Here is a 17,371-nt window from a genome sequence, read left to right as displayed (position 1 = left end):
GTAGCGCTGTGCTACATGCTGCTACTAGGGCTGTTACAGTGACCGTATTACCGCCACACCGGCGGTCACGAGTCATGGTCAGCAGTTCAATTGCACGTGACCGTTTAGACACAGTAACTTGGCTTCTCCATGCTCTGATGCTGCTGCTGGTCATTAGTAGTCTACCAAACTTGCTAACTGCCTGGTACTCAGCACTCTATTGTCCCTCTAATCACTCTGACATCAATGCAAATGTGATCGAAAACACTTCGAGAGCCCAGGAGCTCATGTTGCGCAACATTTCTATATGCTATGCAACTGTGTGATAAAACAGAGATTTAATGTCCTCTATTTAAAAAGTTAAAAAGAGGAGGATCCCATCAGCTTTCTATAGGCTAGGTCTACTCTATTTATTTATGAACGTTCTAATATTAAGCACATTGCTTCTCTTTACAACAGCAGTACAGCCTACCTGGCTGGCGTGAAAAGGAGCCATGGGAAAAGCATCCTCCATTAGCTATTTAAGTGCATAGATGACGTTGTTGTTTTTCTTCCATGCCTCTGTTCTGAGACCGGTGCATGATAATGGTCCATTCTAAATCAAACTAATATTACACCTAAAGTACCAGTCAAAAGTTTGGACACACCTACTAATTTCAGGGTTTTTCTTTATTTTTACTATTTTCTACTTTGTAGAATAATAGTGAAGACATCAAAACTATGAAATAACACATGGAACCATGTAGTAACCAAACAAGTGTTAAACAAATCAAAATAATTGTATATTTGAGATTCTTCAAAGTAGCCACCCTTTGCCTTGATGACAGCTTTGCACACTCTTGGCATTCTCTCAACCAGCTTCACCTGGAATGCTTTTCCAACAGTCTTGAAGGAGTTCCCACATATGCTGAGCACTTGTTGGCTGCTTTTCCTTCACTCTGTGGTCCAACTCATCCCAAACCATCTCAGTTGGGTTGAGGTTGGGTGATTGTGGAGGCCAGGTCATCTGATGCAGCACTCCATCACTCTCCTTCTTGGTCAATGACCCAACACACCTTCAGGCTGAGTACCACTTTCATGGTACTGGTTACCTCGAGTTGAAGTCAGAGTTGACCAAAGTTACCTCGCTAACTCCTCAAACCTGATTTATAGTGTAGGGCTTAGATCTTCAATATTTGAGGTTTTAATATTGCGTAGTACATATTCGGTAGTCAGATTCTGATATATGCAATGGCTTGGGACTGTTATGGTGAGTGCTGCCTCATTATCTATGATGATTCAAACTCCCTTTAGACAGTTCTGCAAGCATCATAATGTCAAAATGCGTTAATTACTCACCAAATATGGAGTTTCACTGAGCAACTATCTTCATTTGCTCCCGTTACGGCCGGTATGTACTTCCGAAAAAATTACTCTCCGGCAAGCCAATGTATTGCGCTGTTGTTGACTTCTGACCCTGTCCATGACAGTAATGAGTAATTTCCTCTGGGTTTTATTTGTTTGTTTTATTTTATGCTGTGTTATAAATGCTTGTACATTTTTATTTAGAACATTTTTGGAAGTACATACCGGCTGTAACGGGAGTAATTGAAGATAGTTGCTCAGCGATAGCTGGAGCAGTGAACTGGAGCAGTGAACTGGAGCAGTGAACTGGAGCAGTGAACTGGAGCAGTGAACTGGAGCAGTGAACTGGAGCAGTGAACTGGAGCAGTGAACTGGAGCAGTGAACTGGAGCAGTGAAGAGACTACTATGAATTGGGATTGGTTATTTACACTGTATTTAAACAGTGTTTGAACTTATCCACTCTTCACCTATCACTTGTCAGCTGTCCTTCAGTACTTTCTCACTGCAGAGAAGCAGGTGGATATTTTTGCATTCTCTCCTGAGGACAACTCCCCTGATATGTAATGTATCTATGACAATGAAAAGGGATTGAAGAGGATCCTGATTGCTTTTAGTGGAATGAGGGAGAGGGGAAATGGCCCTGGCAGCATTCATAACATCTCTGCGGGCAGAATCTGCCAGATAAGTGCTGTTTACGTTTTGTTTTGAGACAAATTACCATTATCTGTCTGTGTTGTCATTTCATCTGAGGCCGTAAAAGTCGTGTCCTTCAAAAATACATTTTTTTTTTTTTAAATGAACCTGAAACTAGACGAGCAGGTAATTTAATTTCATAGTAACACTAAATCCCATTACTGTGTTTCTGCATGACCAAATATAATCAGAATGTCCGTAGTCCCTACATGACAACTATCTCTCTGAAATGCCCATCCTTATGTCATGATTTTCTGTCTGTCGCCCACTTTCTCCTCAATGTCTGTTGTTTGACAGTCAGCCTTTACAGTGACCGTATATGGCATAGATTTAATGATATTTGCATCCTCCTCCTCTCCCTTTTTTGGTTAAAGGTGAAGGAGGAAATGCTGCCATGACTATGTTCCCATTTCTATCAGTTTGGTGTGCAGAAAGAATGTCACAGGATCCAACAAAATATTAGGTCATTGGACAAATCACTGCACATGTACAGATGTAGGATATTCATTTGAGTCAGTCTGCTACTGCAGGAAAATAATCTTGCAGCAACAGGAAATGTGGATTATAAGTAATGGACATTTGAAACATTTTTCAAAAGTGAAAATCAAGTGGAAAGTTCTCCTGGAAAGTTCTCCTGCAACAAGGTGATCAAATTAAGATCCACCACCTGTAATAGGCAAATGTGTTGATAAATGGAGAAGATGAGCCCTTCCCTACTCTGTCATCAAGGTCCTTCTATCTTTATATGGACACAAGAAGACTAAGAAAACTATCCTATATAAGCATTGATAGACAGGCAGGTGAATTATTTTTTTTGCTGGCTAGTTGGTATTCTGGTGAGCACTCTGCTGTTAATTAGCTCCAGTCTGCCCCTGCAGCTCTGTCACTCATCATGTGTGTGTGTGTCCTCTATGTGTGTGTTTATGTCTTTCACCAGGGTTGCTGTATATCGGCTTCAGTGCCTGCATGTTTGGCCTGTACAGCTTCATGCCCGTGGTCATTAGAAGGACCAGCGCCACGTCGGTCAATCTCTCTCTGCTGACCGCTGACCTCTACAGCCTGTTCTGCGGCCTCTTTCTGTTCCAGTACAAGGTGAGTACAACACACACACACACACCATCCTCCTTAAGCTCTTTCATCTATCATAATGATTCAGATTGTAAGAGATTGTACATCGCTATTACCTCAGAAAATCCTATTCCACATATTGCCTTTTAGTTTTTCTGCCTATTATTTGGCGTTTTCTTCCTGCATGCTGCGTGCTAGTGATCGATCGCAGCTTTCACGCTGCCCCGAAAGGCTCTTCAGTTACCTCGGAGTGGAGCAGGCTGTATATCTGCAGGCCACAGACACCATGCGGGCCTTCATCTTCCTCCGTCCCGACTGGGCGGGTAGGCAAGTTAAAGCAGCTAGACCACCAAACACTGCCCAATAGTCACGCCTTACAATAAAGCCCTCTAATCACTTACCCAGATTTGACTCCCGTAGTGCAGATTACCGCCTGCTGCAAAAGAAAGAAAGACAGAGAGATTCAATTGGATGACTTTATGCCGTGTAATCTTGTAACTGCCCATCTGTAAACCTCTGTATTCTCTCTCCCACCCCAGCAAACCTTGACTGTGTTGACTCTAATTGAGGAGGGCATTTGCGCATTGCTAATATTTTACTGGTATGTCTTAGTCACCCCTGTTTTTGTTGCCTTTTAAAATGCAGCTTTTTCAAAGTGAATCATGGCTTATAATGCCATCGACAATGGCTGGCAGATTGCAGTCAACAACGCTGGCAGATCACACTTTATTTTAAGGTTACTACTGTATATGTCCATGTTAGGTCTGTAAGTAACCTGGAAGGGAGTCAGATACCACCATGAATACGGTCCTTTCTTCGAAGGAAACCCACCACTGCTTTTATTTCTACTGTGCTCCTTCGGGTGGAAATCCCCTGAATAAATACAGTACAATGAGCATGGCGGGGTGTGAGACAGCCTCCTTCAGCCCAGAAATGCCATTAAGCCCTGGGGTCTGTGTCACGGTATCCAGCCTGCCCTGTGATTGGAGAATGTGAAGTGGAGCGCAGGGTCTATAGTAGCTAGCACTCTCAGCAGCTCAAGGCTGTTCCCTCTCCGCTGTTTTAATCAGGCCCTTGTGCTGTCACTAAGGGGCCTCGTTTCCATCCTCCCCACAATCACTTTGCCCCAATCACACTCAAGAGATGCTGTCTGCTGATCGGGTGGCCAACTCACACAGTTGGACATGACCAGGGTAGCTCTGAGATGAGCAGATGACGTTGGTAAAGGTTCTTGTATCATCACTCTGATGGGGTAAGATGAGGGAGTGCAATATTGTTTTCTTAGAGTGCAACCTTACAATATTTATCTATGAAATCACGGGGCAGAGAGAGGCTTTTGTTTTGTTCTAGCAATTTATTGGGAAAGTTGTTATAAAATAGGTATCGTGGGCTATTGTCTAATGTAGGTTACCAATCCAAGAGGAAAACTGAGTATTCAATGGAACGTTCTGTGGTGTACTTGGCTAAATCATTCACTCCGATCATTTTAATTGTACAACTGGAGTTTAAACCTGTAGTCTGTTCTGTTGTGAGTTTCTTTGTGTTAACTCGCCCCCATGCCGGATTCTATGGGGTATTACTGACCCTGAGAATAATGAATTAATGAATAAGAATAATGCATTATATTGTCCATATATTGTCCATGTTTTGGGTAAAACAGCTTCATTGTGCCGTGCTCAGAAAGGCTGGAGAGATTATTACCAAATGCTACGAGTGGTAGCAGAATTCAGGAAGTATCCATTATGGTCTGTACATGAAATTAACGCTTAAACCATTCCTAGTATGATTAGGCCTTCTCTCTACCTGGTCGTATATGTTATGTTGGGCCAGCAGCAGACAGTGAAGTGGAGAAGTATAAGCAGTCCACACACCCATTGTACTTTATCTTTGTGGCGACATGCAGCGTGAGAGAACAGATACACAGTCTTTTTTTCAAATCTCTCCCTCTCCTTTTCTGTCTCACACCACCTCTCTGTCTCTATTTTTCTCTCTCGCTTTCCCTTCTCTCCACCCCCTCCCCCCCTCCCTCTCTCTGTAAGCTTCCCCATGTTGGTCCTGCGTTGACAAATAGCCATGTCTACTGCAGACCACCACCCCAATCAGCCCATTGTGATCCCTCTCTATAATCCATGTTTCCCTACCCACTGTGCATGGATGACTTCTCCTGCACCTGTAATCCATTGCATTTCAGAGAGAAAATAGCAATAGCAATTTTATAACGCTATTCTACACATTTTGTCATAAGGCAGAGAGAAAATGTGGCAGTTTTATAGCTAAATTCCTGCTATTCTACACATTTGGCTATTGCTTATAACGTGTTAATATGCTATTTGGGGGCCCCCTGACCTGAAAATATGTTTTTATTCTGGGGGGGGTTGGTGTCCCCCTGGAGGTCATGGACCCCGGGGCACGTGCCATGCGTGCCTGTTCGGGTAATCTGGCCCTGCAAGCAGTTATTGTGGAAAGAAAGAGAAGTGAACATCAGATTGTCTTGGCCTCTAGATGCATTTTTACAATGTCTGTGCTGCTTTGAAGGCAAGGGCTATTTAAGACCAGACAGAACCAATCTACAAAGAATAAGAAAGTGATTGAGTTGTACTTTGGACAATATGTCTGTCCTGGCTGCACTGAAATAATAAATATCTCAAGGTAGCCAGTCTTTGTAGAGAAGAAAGAATTCCATTCAACACCTGAGACAGCTGTACTAACCCAAAGTATATGGCCATTATTCAAAGATGAATCATAGCAGTTTTCAGAATTTGATTGAAACACAGATTCATACTCATCTGATGTCCTTATTGTAGCTGCAGTGAGTCAGTGTAACGAGGTGCGCTGAGAGTCGGGAAGCAAGTTCAGGGAGTGAGTGTTTTAATAAATAAACGCAACATAATACAAAACACGGACAAAGCACAGGCATGAAACTGAAACAGAAACAATAACGCCTGGGGAAGGAACCAAAGGAAGTGACATATATAGGGAAGGTAATCAGGGAAGTGGTGGAGTCCAGGTGAGCCTGACGCGCAGGTGCGCATAACGAAGGTGACAGGTGTGCGCCATAATGAGCAGCGTGGTGACCTAGAGGCCGGAGAGGGCGCACACGTGACAGTCAGCATTAATACTTGTTCAAATGAAATTGCCTAGGAACAGTGGCGATTTTAGCATGTAAATCTTGGTGGGCAAGATGCACGCCAGCAAAGCCACAACACAACAGTAAACAATACATTAAATACTCTATAACGGTGAGAAACGGTGCCCATAAGCTGTTAGGGCCAACATAAAGCTGTCCCAGCCAATCAGAATGAGTTTTTTCCCCACAAAGGGGTTTATTACATACAGAAATACTCCTCTGCATCGCCTCAGACGATCCCACAGGTGAAGAAGCCGGATGTTGAGGTCCTGGACTGGCGTGGTTACATGTAGTCTGGTTGTGAGGGCGGTTGGACATACTGACAAATTCTCTAAAATGACGTCGGAGGCAGCTTATAGTAGAGAATTAACATTAAATCATCTGGAAACGGCTCTGGTGGACATCCCTGCAGTCAGCATGCCAGTTGCACAGTCCCTCAACTTGACACCTGTGGCATTATGTTGTGTGACAAAACTGCACATTTTAGTGGCCTTTTATTGTCCCCCGCACATGGAGCGCCTGTGTAATGATCATGCTGTTTAATCAGCTTCTTGATATGCCACGCATGTCAGGTGGGTGGATTATCTTGGCAAAGGAGACATTCTCACTAACAGCGATGTAAAAAAAAAAAATTGGTAAACAACATTTTAGAAAAAATACGCTTTTTGTGCATATGGACAATTTCTGGGATTTTTTTATTTCAGCTCATGAAACATGGGACCAACACACGACACTACATGTCACATTTATATTTTGTTCAGTGTACATGGGTCTACTGAACTTTTTGTTGAAAACAAAACATGGTTACAGACCCACCAACATTATATAGTATCCCCTCCTCGTGAAGAAAGGCACATGAGCTAATTTATAATACATTTAATATTTTTGATTAATTTGTGTTTCATTCCAACATTGCCTAAAATGATGAATAAGATACGAATGAGAGAGACCTATATAAGCAATATAACAATTGAGATGTACAAACTATGGCATAAGGTAATCGATGAACGGATAAGAGGCAAGCCATAATTTCGATTAAGAAATTAAGCTAAGATAGACAAATATGTACACCAAGACAGTCGTGAAGAGGGCACGATAAAGCCTATTCCCCCTTAGGAGACTGAAAAGATTTGGCATGGGTCCTCAGATCCTCAAAAAGTTCTACAGCTGCACCATTGAGAGCGTCCTAACTGGTTGCATCACCGCCTGGTATGGAAACTGCTCGGCCTCCGACCTAAAGGCACTACAGAGGGTAATGCTCACGGCCCAGTACATCACTGGGGCCAAGCTTCCTCCCATTCCTCCCTCTATACTAGGAGGTGTCAGAGGAAGGCCCAAAAAATCATCAAAGACTCCAGCCACCCTAGTCATAGACTGTTCTCTCTGCCACCGCACAGCAAGCGGTACCGGAGCACCAAGTCTAGGTCCAAAAGGCTTCTTAACAGCTTCTACCCTCAAGCCATAAGACTGCTGAACAGCTAATCAAATGGCTACCCAGACTATTTGCATCGCTCCCCCATCACCTCGACTAACCGGTGACCCCACACATTGACTCTGTACCAGTAACCCCTGTATATAGCCTTGCTATTGTTATTTTACTGCAGCTCTTTAATTATTTGTTACTTTTATTTTTTACAGAAGAGTAGGCTAAGTTAGGGGGAGAGGGGCCAAATTCTTAGGCTGAGACACACCCTAAGTGTAGTAAGCTACTAACAGCTTACTACACAACATACATTTAGTATTACTTTCTTAGCAACAGTATTCATACAGTTTAATCAGAAAGTATTCAGACCCACATTTTGTTACGTTACAGCCTTATTCTAACATGTATTAAATTGTTTTTTTTCTTCATCAATCTACACACAATACCCCACAATGACAAAGCAAAAACAGTTTTAAAAAAAAATTGGGTAACATTTTTTCATTTTTACAAAGAAAAAAATAGAAAGGTTACGTTTACATAAGTATTCAGACCCTTTTCTCAGTACTTTGTTAACGCATTTTTAGTTGCCATTACAGCCTCGAGTCTTCTTGGGTTTGACGCTATAAGCTTGGCACACCTGTATTTGGGGAGTTTCTCCCATTCTTCTCTGCAGATCCTCTCAAGCTCTGTCAGGTTGGATGGGTAGCGTCGCTGCACCGCTATTTTCAGGTCTCTGCAGATATGTTTGATCGGGTTCAAATCCGGGCTCTGGCTGGGTCACTCAAGGACATTCAGAGACTTGTCTCGAAGACACTCCTGCATTGTCTTGGCTGTGTACTTAGGGTCATTGTCCTGTTGGAAGATTAACCTTCACCCCAGTCTGAGGTCCAACCGCGCTCTGGAGCAGGTTTTCATCAAGGATCTCTCTGTACTTTGCTCCGTTCATCTTTCCCTCGATCCTGACTAGTCTCCCAGTCCCTGCCGCTGAAAAACATCCCCACATGCCACCACCATGCTTCACTGTAGGGATGGTGCCAGGTTTCCTCCAAACTTGGCATTCAGGCCAAAGAGTTCAATCTTGGTTTCATCAGACCAGAGAATCTTTTTTCTCATGGTGAGAGCCTTTAGGTGCCTTTTAGCAAACTCCGAGCGGGCTGTCATGGGCCTTTTACTGAGGAGTGGCTTCCGTCTGGCCACTCCACCATAAAGGCCTGATTGGTGGAGTGCTGCAGAGATGGTTGTCCTTCTGGAAGGTTATCCAATCTCCACAGAGGAACTCTGGAGCTCTGTCAACGAGACCATTGGGTTCTTGGTCACCTACTAACCAAGGCCCTTCTCTTCTCCCCCGATTGCTCAGTTTGGCCGGACGGCCAGCTCTAGGAAGAGTCTTGATAATTACAAACTTCTTCAATTTAGGAATGATGGTGGCCACTGTGTTCTTGAGGACCTTCAGTGCCTCAGACATTTTTTAGTTCCCTTCCCCAGATCTGTGTCTCGACACAATCCTGTCTCGGAACTCTACGGACAATTCCTTTCACCTCATGGCTTGTTTTTTTTCTCTGAAATACACAGTCAACTGTGGGACCTTATATAGACAGGTGTGTGCAGTTCCAAATCATTAGTCATTTAGGTCAACATTGGATCATTCAGAGATCCTCACTGAACTTCTGGAGAGAGTTTGCTGCACTGAAAGTAAAGGGGCTGAATAATTTTGCACGCCCAATTTTTCAGTTTTTGATTTGTTAAAAAAGTTTGAAATATCCAATAAATGTCGTTCCATTTCATGATTGTGTCCCACTTGTTGATTCTTCACAAAAAAATACAGTTTTATATCTTTATGTTTGAAGCCTGAAATGTGGCAAAAGGTCGCAAAGTTCAAGGGGGCTGAATACTTTTGCAAGGCACTGTATATGGCAGCACCCAATGGGGATTGAACTGCCTAGCTCTCCCTGTACATTTTGCGGTGACATAGTGTCCCCATGAGTGACAGAGCACTGAGCAGATCACGGCGCGACTAGAAAGATTACCAACGCTTATGCTCTGTATTTTCGCTGGCTGCCCCACCACCACAGAAAGCACTGAGCTAGGCTGAAACACCTGCATTTTGGAACTGCCTTACTCAAGAAAGAGACCATGTTTGTATGCAGCTTTATTAACTTAAGGATTTATTTGCAAATATTTGCAAATTGAAGTGACACGAATGAATGCCAAAATAACATTTTATTTTTTGCTAAAGAGGGGGGGCTCAAACAGTTCTGCACCACCTGCCTTGAATGATGGGTCGCCACTGCCTAAGAACAACAAACATTTATTTTCCTCACTAGAACTAATTGCTTTTGAACTCCTAAGGGGAGATGCAGGGAGTTGTGTACTATTATTGACAGTTGCGGATGAATTAATATTAATAGCATTAAACTGTAAACTAGAGAGCATCAAGAGGGGAGTGGATATTACAAAGGTCTCCAATTAGTTTTAGTATTGATGGAATATTCTGAAATAAGATCTTTCACAATGCCTTGGCTGGTATTTTGGCTAAAACCTTTGCAGCATTTAGCTGAGCCATTTTGAATGAATATGCCATATTATTCTCTTACCAGATACTAACAACAGCAATACTGTATATCTAAAGGTTGGTTAGTTTGTCAATGCTGTAGTTTTAAATTGACTGCTAGGAAAGGTGAGGGAACAGGGAAGTTGTTGGCTTTGTACTCAGTCTTAGCTCCCTGACCACTATTACCACAACGCTACTCTTTGCCTCCAACCAGACCAGCATGAGGAATGCATCTGAATGCCTGTGTCAGCAGTTCACAACACAGTATGTACTTTATGGTACATGTGCTTACAATGTCATTCTCAGTAGCGCATTTCAATGTTGAAATGATAGTGGTATCCTGGAATTACTTTTAGAAAAGCTATGTTTGTCCTCAGAACAAATCACATCAATAGTACCAACCCCACACCTTAAATGATCTTTCCTTAGTGATCAGTGATTTGTCTTGGGTTAAAATCATCAATCATGACAAAGTCCTAATACTAAGCATGTGGTGCTAATGATTTGGTTTAACCAGGCTCTGAGCAGCAGGAGCATAAAACCCAGATCCTCTACCTCTATCATCAGACAGTCATATTTGATTCCTATTCTCTAAATGGCTCCTGTCCTCACATTATAAAATCAAATCAAATAAAATGTTATTTGTCACATGCTCCGAATACAACAGTGAAATGCTTACTTACAAGCCCTTAAAAGCCCTTTACCAACAATGCAGTTTTAAGAAAAATACCAAAGAAAATCAAAATAAAGTAACAAATAATTTAAGAGCAGCAGTAAAATAACAATAGTGAGGCTATATACAGGGGTGTACCGGTACAGAGTCAATGTGAGGGGGCACCAGTTAGTCAAGGTAATTTAGGTAATATATACATGTGGGTAGAGTTGTTAAAGTGACTTATGCATGGATAATAACAGAGTAGCAGCAACGTAAAAGAGGGAAATCCAAGTAGTCTGGGTAGCCATTGACTAGATGTTCAGGAGTCTTATGGCTTGGGGGTAGAAGCTGTTAAGAAGCCTTTTGGACCTAGACTTGGTGCTCCGGTACCGCTTGACATGCGGTAGCAGAGAGAACAGTCTATGACTAGGGTGGCTGGAATCTTTGACAATTTTTGGCCCCTTCCTCTGACACCGCCTGGTACAGAGGTCCTGGATGGCAGGAAGCTTGGCCCCAGTGATGTACTGGACCATACACACTGTAGTACCTTGCGCTCTGAGGCCGAGCAGTTGCCATACCAGGCAGTGATGCAACCAGTCAGGATGCTCTCAATGGTGCAGCTGTAGAACCTTTTGAGGATCTGAGGACCCATTCCAAATCTTTTCAGTTTCCTGACGGGGAATACGTTTTGTTGTGCCCTCTTCACGACTGTCTTGGTGTGCTTGGACCATGTTAGTTTGTTGGTGATGTGGACACCAAGGAACTTGAAGCTCTCAACCTGCTCCACTACAGCCCTGTCGATGAGAATGGGGGCATGCTCGGTCCTCCTTTTCCTGTAGTCCACAATCGTCTCCTTAATCTTGATCACGTTGAGGGAGAGGTTGTTGTCCTGGCACCACATGGCCAGGGTACTATGGTGTTGAACGCTGAACTGTAGTCAATAAATAGCATTCTCACATAAGTGTTCCTTTTGTTCAGGTGTGAAAGGGCAGTGTGGAGTGCAATAGAGATTGCATCATCTGTGGATCTGTTGGGGTGGTATGCAAGTTGGAGTGGGTCTAAGGTTTCTGTGATAATGGTGTTGATGTGAGCCATGACCAGCCTTTCAATGCACTTTATAGCTACAGTGCTACTGGTCGGTAGTCATTTAGGCAGGTTACCTTAATGTTCTTGGGCACAGAGACTATGGTGGTCTGCTTGAAACATGTTGGTACAGACTCAGACAAGGAGAGGTTGTAAAAGGTCAGTGAAGACACTTGCCAGTTGGTCAGCGCATGCTCAGAGTACACGTCCTGGTAATCCATCTGGCCCTGCGGTCTTGTGAATGTTGACCTGTTTAAAGGTCTTACTCACATCGGCTGCGGAGAGCGTGATCACACAGTCGTTCGGAAAACACCTGGTGCTCTCATGCATGTTTCAGTGTTACTTGCCTCAAAGCGAGCATAGAAGTAGTTTAGCTCATCTGGTAGGCTTGTGTCACTGGTCAGCTCTCTGCTGTGCTTCCATTTGTAGTCTGTAATAGTTTGCAATCCCTGCCACATCTGACGAGCGTCTGAGCCGGTGTAGTATGATTCGATCTTAGTCCTGTATTGTCTGTTTGATGGGTCGTCGGTGGGCATAGCTCCTTGAAAGCGGCAGCTCTACCCTTTAGCTCAGTTGCCTGTAATCCATGGCTTCTGGTTGGGGTATGTACGTACAGTCACTGTCGGGACAAAACCATCAATCCACTTATTGATGAAGCCAGTGACAATGTGGTGTACTCCTCAATGCCATCGGAAGAATCCCGGAACATATTCCAGTCTGTGATAGCAAAACAGTCCTGTAGCTTAGCATCTGCTTCATCTGACCACTTTTTTTATTGACCGAGTCACTGGTGCTTCCTGCTTTAATTTTTGCTTGTAAGCAGTAATCAGGAGGATATAATTATGGTCAGATTTGCCAAACGGAGGATGAGGGAGAGATTTTTTATGCGTCTCTGTGTGTGGTGTAAAGGTGGTCTTGAGTTTTGTTTTCCCTTTGGTTGCACGTTTAACATGCTGATAGAAATTAGTTAAAACATAATTACGTTTCCCTGCATTAAAGTCCCCGGCCACTGTGGTGGTATGTAGACAGCTACGATAAATACAGGTGAAAACTCTCTAGGTATATTGTGTGGTCTACAGCTTATCATGAAATACTCTACCTCAGGTGAGCAAAACCTAGAGACTTCCTTAGATATCGTGCACCAGCAGTTGTTTATAAATATACATAGACCCCCACCCCTAGTCTTACCAGAGCAGGCTGTTATATCCTGCCAATGCAGTGTGGAACCCACCAGCTGTATGTTAATCATGTCGTCGTTCAGCCACGACTCGGTGAAGCATAAGATATGACAGTTTATAATGTCCCGTTGGTAGGATATACGTGCATTTAGCTTGTACAAAAAAAATTGCAAAAAAAATAATAAAATAGTATGGTTGGTTAAGAGCCGATGAAACGGCAGCCATCCTCTCCGGCGCCATTATAGCTCATCCAAATGAGCTGTAGCTGATGTAATGTAATGCTATCTCTACCTGCCATGACCACAGTAGGAGGAAACCATGACCTGATAGGAATCTAATCAGAACAGAGCACCTAGCTATAGCACACCATCTGCTTAAAAGAAAATGGCTACATTTTCATTCTCCTCAAAGGTTTTCCTACAGTAGATTAGGAACAGTGGTGGTGAATGTCTCCTTCTGAGGCGGCTGACATTCTATCACCAGTTTGCAGGGCTCTAGCCGTGGCTCCTGTAGAGAATGTAAATGAGTGTGGAGATGTCACCATGCTAAGTAGAATGTATTCCTCTCTGTTTCTCAGTTATTGCTTTTTCCTCTCATATATTCTCCCTCGCTGCAATAGCACTTTCTTCGGCCCATTACTCCACATGTTAATAAAAGTCTTCTTGACAGAGCTATCTGCCTAATTTGTTTCCCATGTTCTACATTGATATTGCTCTCAGGAGTGTTTACTTTAGCAAACGCTAAATTGAAACACTGCGAGTGAGGTATTGCAACTCTACAATAAGGGCATGTGTATGTGCCTCCAGAGAGAGAGAATACCCGGTTGTCAGGGCAATGATTCATATTTCAGTGAGACGAAATGCGAAGTTTCATTTATGTCCAGTATTCTTTTTGTAATCCCTTTATCCCTGTGACTGTGATATCCATGTGATATTCATGTGTTATGTGATGTACAGGTAACTGCCAAAAAATAAAAGGAAACATTGAGTAAAGAATCAAATCAAATGTTAAGATACAGTTGTATTTGTCACATACTTCGTAAACAGGGGTAGACTAACAGTGAAATGCTTACTTACGGATCATTTGTCAATGCGCAGTGAAAGACGATAACAAAAATCAAATAGAAATATTGATACGAGAAATAAATACACAGTGAATAACGAATAACAATGACGAGTAAAAATAACATGGCAAAATACAGAAAGTACCAGTACTGAGTCGATATGCATGTGTACTAGGTAAATGAGGTAGCTATGTATATACAGTGGGGCAAAAAAAGTATTTAGTCAGACACCAATTGTGCAAGTTCTCCCACTTAAAAATATGAGAAAGGCCTGTAAAGACCAAATACTTATTTTCCACCATAATTTGCAAATACATTCATAAAAATTCCTACAATGTGATTTTCTGGATTTTTTTTCTCATTTTGTCTGTCATAGTTGAAGTGTACCTATGATGAAAATTACAGGCCTCTCTCATCTTGTTAAGTGGGAGAACTTGCACAATTGGTGGCTGACTAAATACTTTTTTGCCCCACTATATACTGTATGTAGGATTAAAGTGACTAGGCAACAGGATATATAATAGACCGTAGCAGGAGCGGGTAGCCATTTGATTAGCTATTTAGCAGTCTTGTTGTGCAGTCTTCTGGCTTGGGTGTAGAAGCTGTTCAGGGTCCGCTGGTTCCAGACTTCGTGCAATGGTACTGCTTGCTGTGCAGTAGCAGAGAGAACAGTCTATGATTTAGGGGCTGGAGTCTTTGAAAAATGCCTTGCAGTTGCCGTATCGAGCGGTGATGCAGCCATTCAAGATGCTCTCAATGGTGCAGCTGTAAAACTTGTTGCGGATCTGAGGGCCCATGACAAATCTTTTCAGCCTCCTGAGGGGGAAGAGGCACAGTCGTGCCCTCTTCACAACTGTGTGTGTGGACCATGATAGGTCCTTAGTGATGTGGACACCGAGGAACTTGAAGCTCTCGACCCGCTCCACTACAGCCCCGTCGATGTGGATGGTGGTATGCTAGTAAATGTTCGTAAATGAGGAATACAAAGTACTGTATATTGTAAGCAGTTGTGGTTCTGGAGTTAATTAAGCAATTCACATCCTCATCATGCTTAGGGTAATGTATAAAATTCCCACTTGCCCATTATTTTGGCTACCATGGCTAGAAGAAGAGATCTCAGTGACTTTGAAAGATACTGTAGGTCTCAAAGGAGCATAGGGGGTTTAAAGGGGTGTGTGTGTGTGTGTGTGTGTGTGTGTGTGTGTGTGTGTGTGTGTGTGTGTGTGTATGTGTATGTGTGTGTGTGTGTGTGTGTGTGTGTGTGTGTCTCAGTCACCAGATCTCAACCCAATTGAAAACGTATGGGAGATTATGGAGTGATGCCTGAGACGGCGTTTTCCACCCTCAACAAAACACCAAATTATGGAATTTCTCGTGGAAGAATGGTGTCACATCACTACAATAGAGTTCTAAAATTTGGAGATTCTATGCCAAGGCACATTGAAGCTGTTCTGGAGGCTCGTGGTGGCCCAATGCCCTATTAAGACAGTTTATGTTGGTGTTACCTGCAGGAATTTTGTGTTGTTTCTGTAAATGCATGGTCAAAATTCAAGCTCTATTCTTGATATGTTCTCTGTGTAGTCCTGTTAGTGTGCCGAGACAGAAACGGTTTTGTTCCTTGATTGATAGTCAAAGTACAATCTTTTCTAGTTGTTTTATTTTCTGGTCACTGGACCGATTGCTCCGTATTGCTGCAGCAAAAGGCTTAATAAAACCTGCATGGGCTTTACTAATTAATACACATAGAGGGCTCCCTCACTCTCCCTGATTCTCTCTCTCTCTTCTCTCCCTGATTCTCTCTCTCTTCTCTCCCTGCTTCTCTCTCTCCTCTCTCCCTGCTTCTCTCTCTCCTCTCTCTGCTTCTCTCTCTCCTCTCTCTGCTTCTCTCTCTCCTCTCTGCTTCTCTCTCCCTGCTTCTCAAACTCCTTTCCCTCCTCTCTCCCTGCTTCTCTGTCCTCTCTAGCTGCTCCTCTCACTCCTACTCTTGCTCCTCTCTCCCTGCTTGTCTCTCCTGCTCCTCTCTCCCTGCTTGTCTCTCTTGCTCCTCTCTCCCTGCTTGTCTCTCTTGCTCCTCTCTCCCTGCTTGTCTCTCTCGCTCCTCTCTCCCTGCTTGTCTCTCTCGCTCCTCTCTCCCTGCTTGACTCTCTCATGCTCCTCTCTCCCTGCTTGTCTCTCTTGCTCCTCCCTCCCTGCTTGTCTCTCTTGCTCCTCTCTCCCTGCTTGTCTCTCTTGCTCCTCTCTCCCTGCTTGTCTCTCTCGCTCCTCTCTCCCTGCTTGTCTCTCTCGCTCCTCTCTCCCTGCTTGACTCTCTCATGCTCCTCTCTCCCTGCTTGTCTCTCTTGCTCCTCCCTCCCTGCTTGTCTCTCTCGCTCCTCTCTCCCTGCTTGACTCTCTCATGCTCCTCTCTCCCTGCTTGTCTCGCTCTCGCACCTCTCTCCCTCCCTCACTCACTACTTCTTTATCTGTCTCCATCTCTCTCTCTCTCTCTCTCTCTCTCTCTGCATGGCCTGCCTCTGCTACAGCTAGGACATTGTCAGATAGACAGTCACAGAGACACAGTCTCAGGGGGTGCCCACCTGTAGCTCAGCCCACCAATAAGGGGAGCAGAAACAATTAACATCCCATAACACCATGTCTCCCTGCTCCGTCTTACAACATCCCTGCCTTCCCACATCCCTGATGGCAGCTAGCTTCAGAACCCAGGGACATGTGTAATTTGGTAACGGTGTGGTAATCGTGTTAACCCAGGGGAGGAGATGCCACCCACTGCACGCTTCCCAGCGACAGGGGACCGACATGGGCATCATGAACAACTAGTGCCTTACCTTTGATGTTAGCAGATTCTTCTTATTATTTTAAACAACTAATGTTTACAGCTGGGAAGCTTTAGATTTGGGATGTTGCATCATACTATTGTTTATTATTGCACTGCAGCAATCTTACAGTAGCTCTAACTTTAATCTCTAATCAGGGATTTAGACCTGGGAAACAGGCCAATAGAATCATTGGTCAATCATTACAATCAGAGGTTACAATACATTACCAGTAATCAATCAATTAACTTCCAAGGAAAAAGTACCAGCTGTACTGTGGTGCAATCTTCAAGACTAGTATTTGAGTACCCTTGCAACAGTCCACAGAATGAGTGGCATATAATCAAGGAGACTACTACAGTAGACCATGTCTCATTATAATACCTCAAAACA

The 17,371-nt window shown here is 43.5% G+C and overlaps 1 protein-coding gene across 1 annotated transcript in view; it reads left to right on the top strand.

Moving 5' to 3' along the window:
- Window positions 1-17,371, top strand: part of LOC139415584 (solute carrier family 35 member F1-like) — a 135,050-nt gene that overhangs the window by 116,361 nt on the left and 1,318 nt on the right. The window contains exon 7 of the mRNA XM_071163695.1: window positions 2,955-3,109. Within this exon, the coding sequence (XP_071019796.1) occupies window positions 2,955-3,109 (155 nt within the window). The remainder of the gene's footprint in view (window positions 1-2,954; window positions 3,110-17,371) is intronic.

The sequence above is a fragment of the Oncorhynchus clarkii genome, chromosome 8 (assembly GCF_045791955.1).
Source record: "Oncorhynchus clarkii lewisi isolate Uvic-CL-2024 chromosome 8, UVic_Ocla_1.0, whole genome shotgun sequence".
Classification (NCBI taxonomy): Eukaryota; Metazoa; Chordata; class Actinopteri; order Salmoniformes; family Salmonidae; genus Oncorhynchus; species Oncorhynchus clarkii.
The sequence above is the reverse complement of the archived record's forward strand: the minus strand, read 5'-3'. Positions and strand labels throughout refer to the sequence as shown.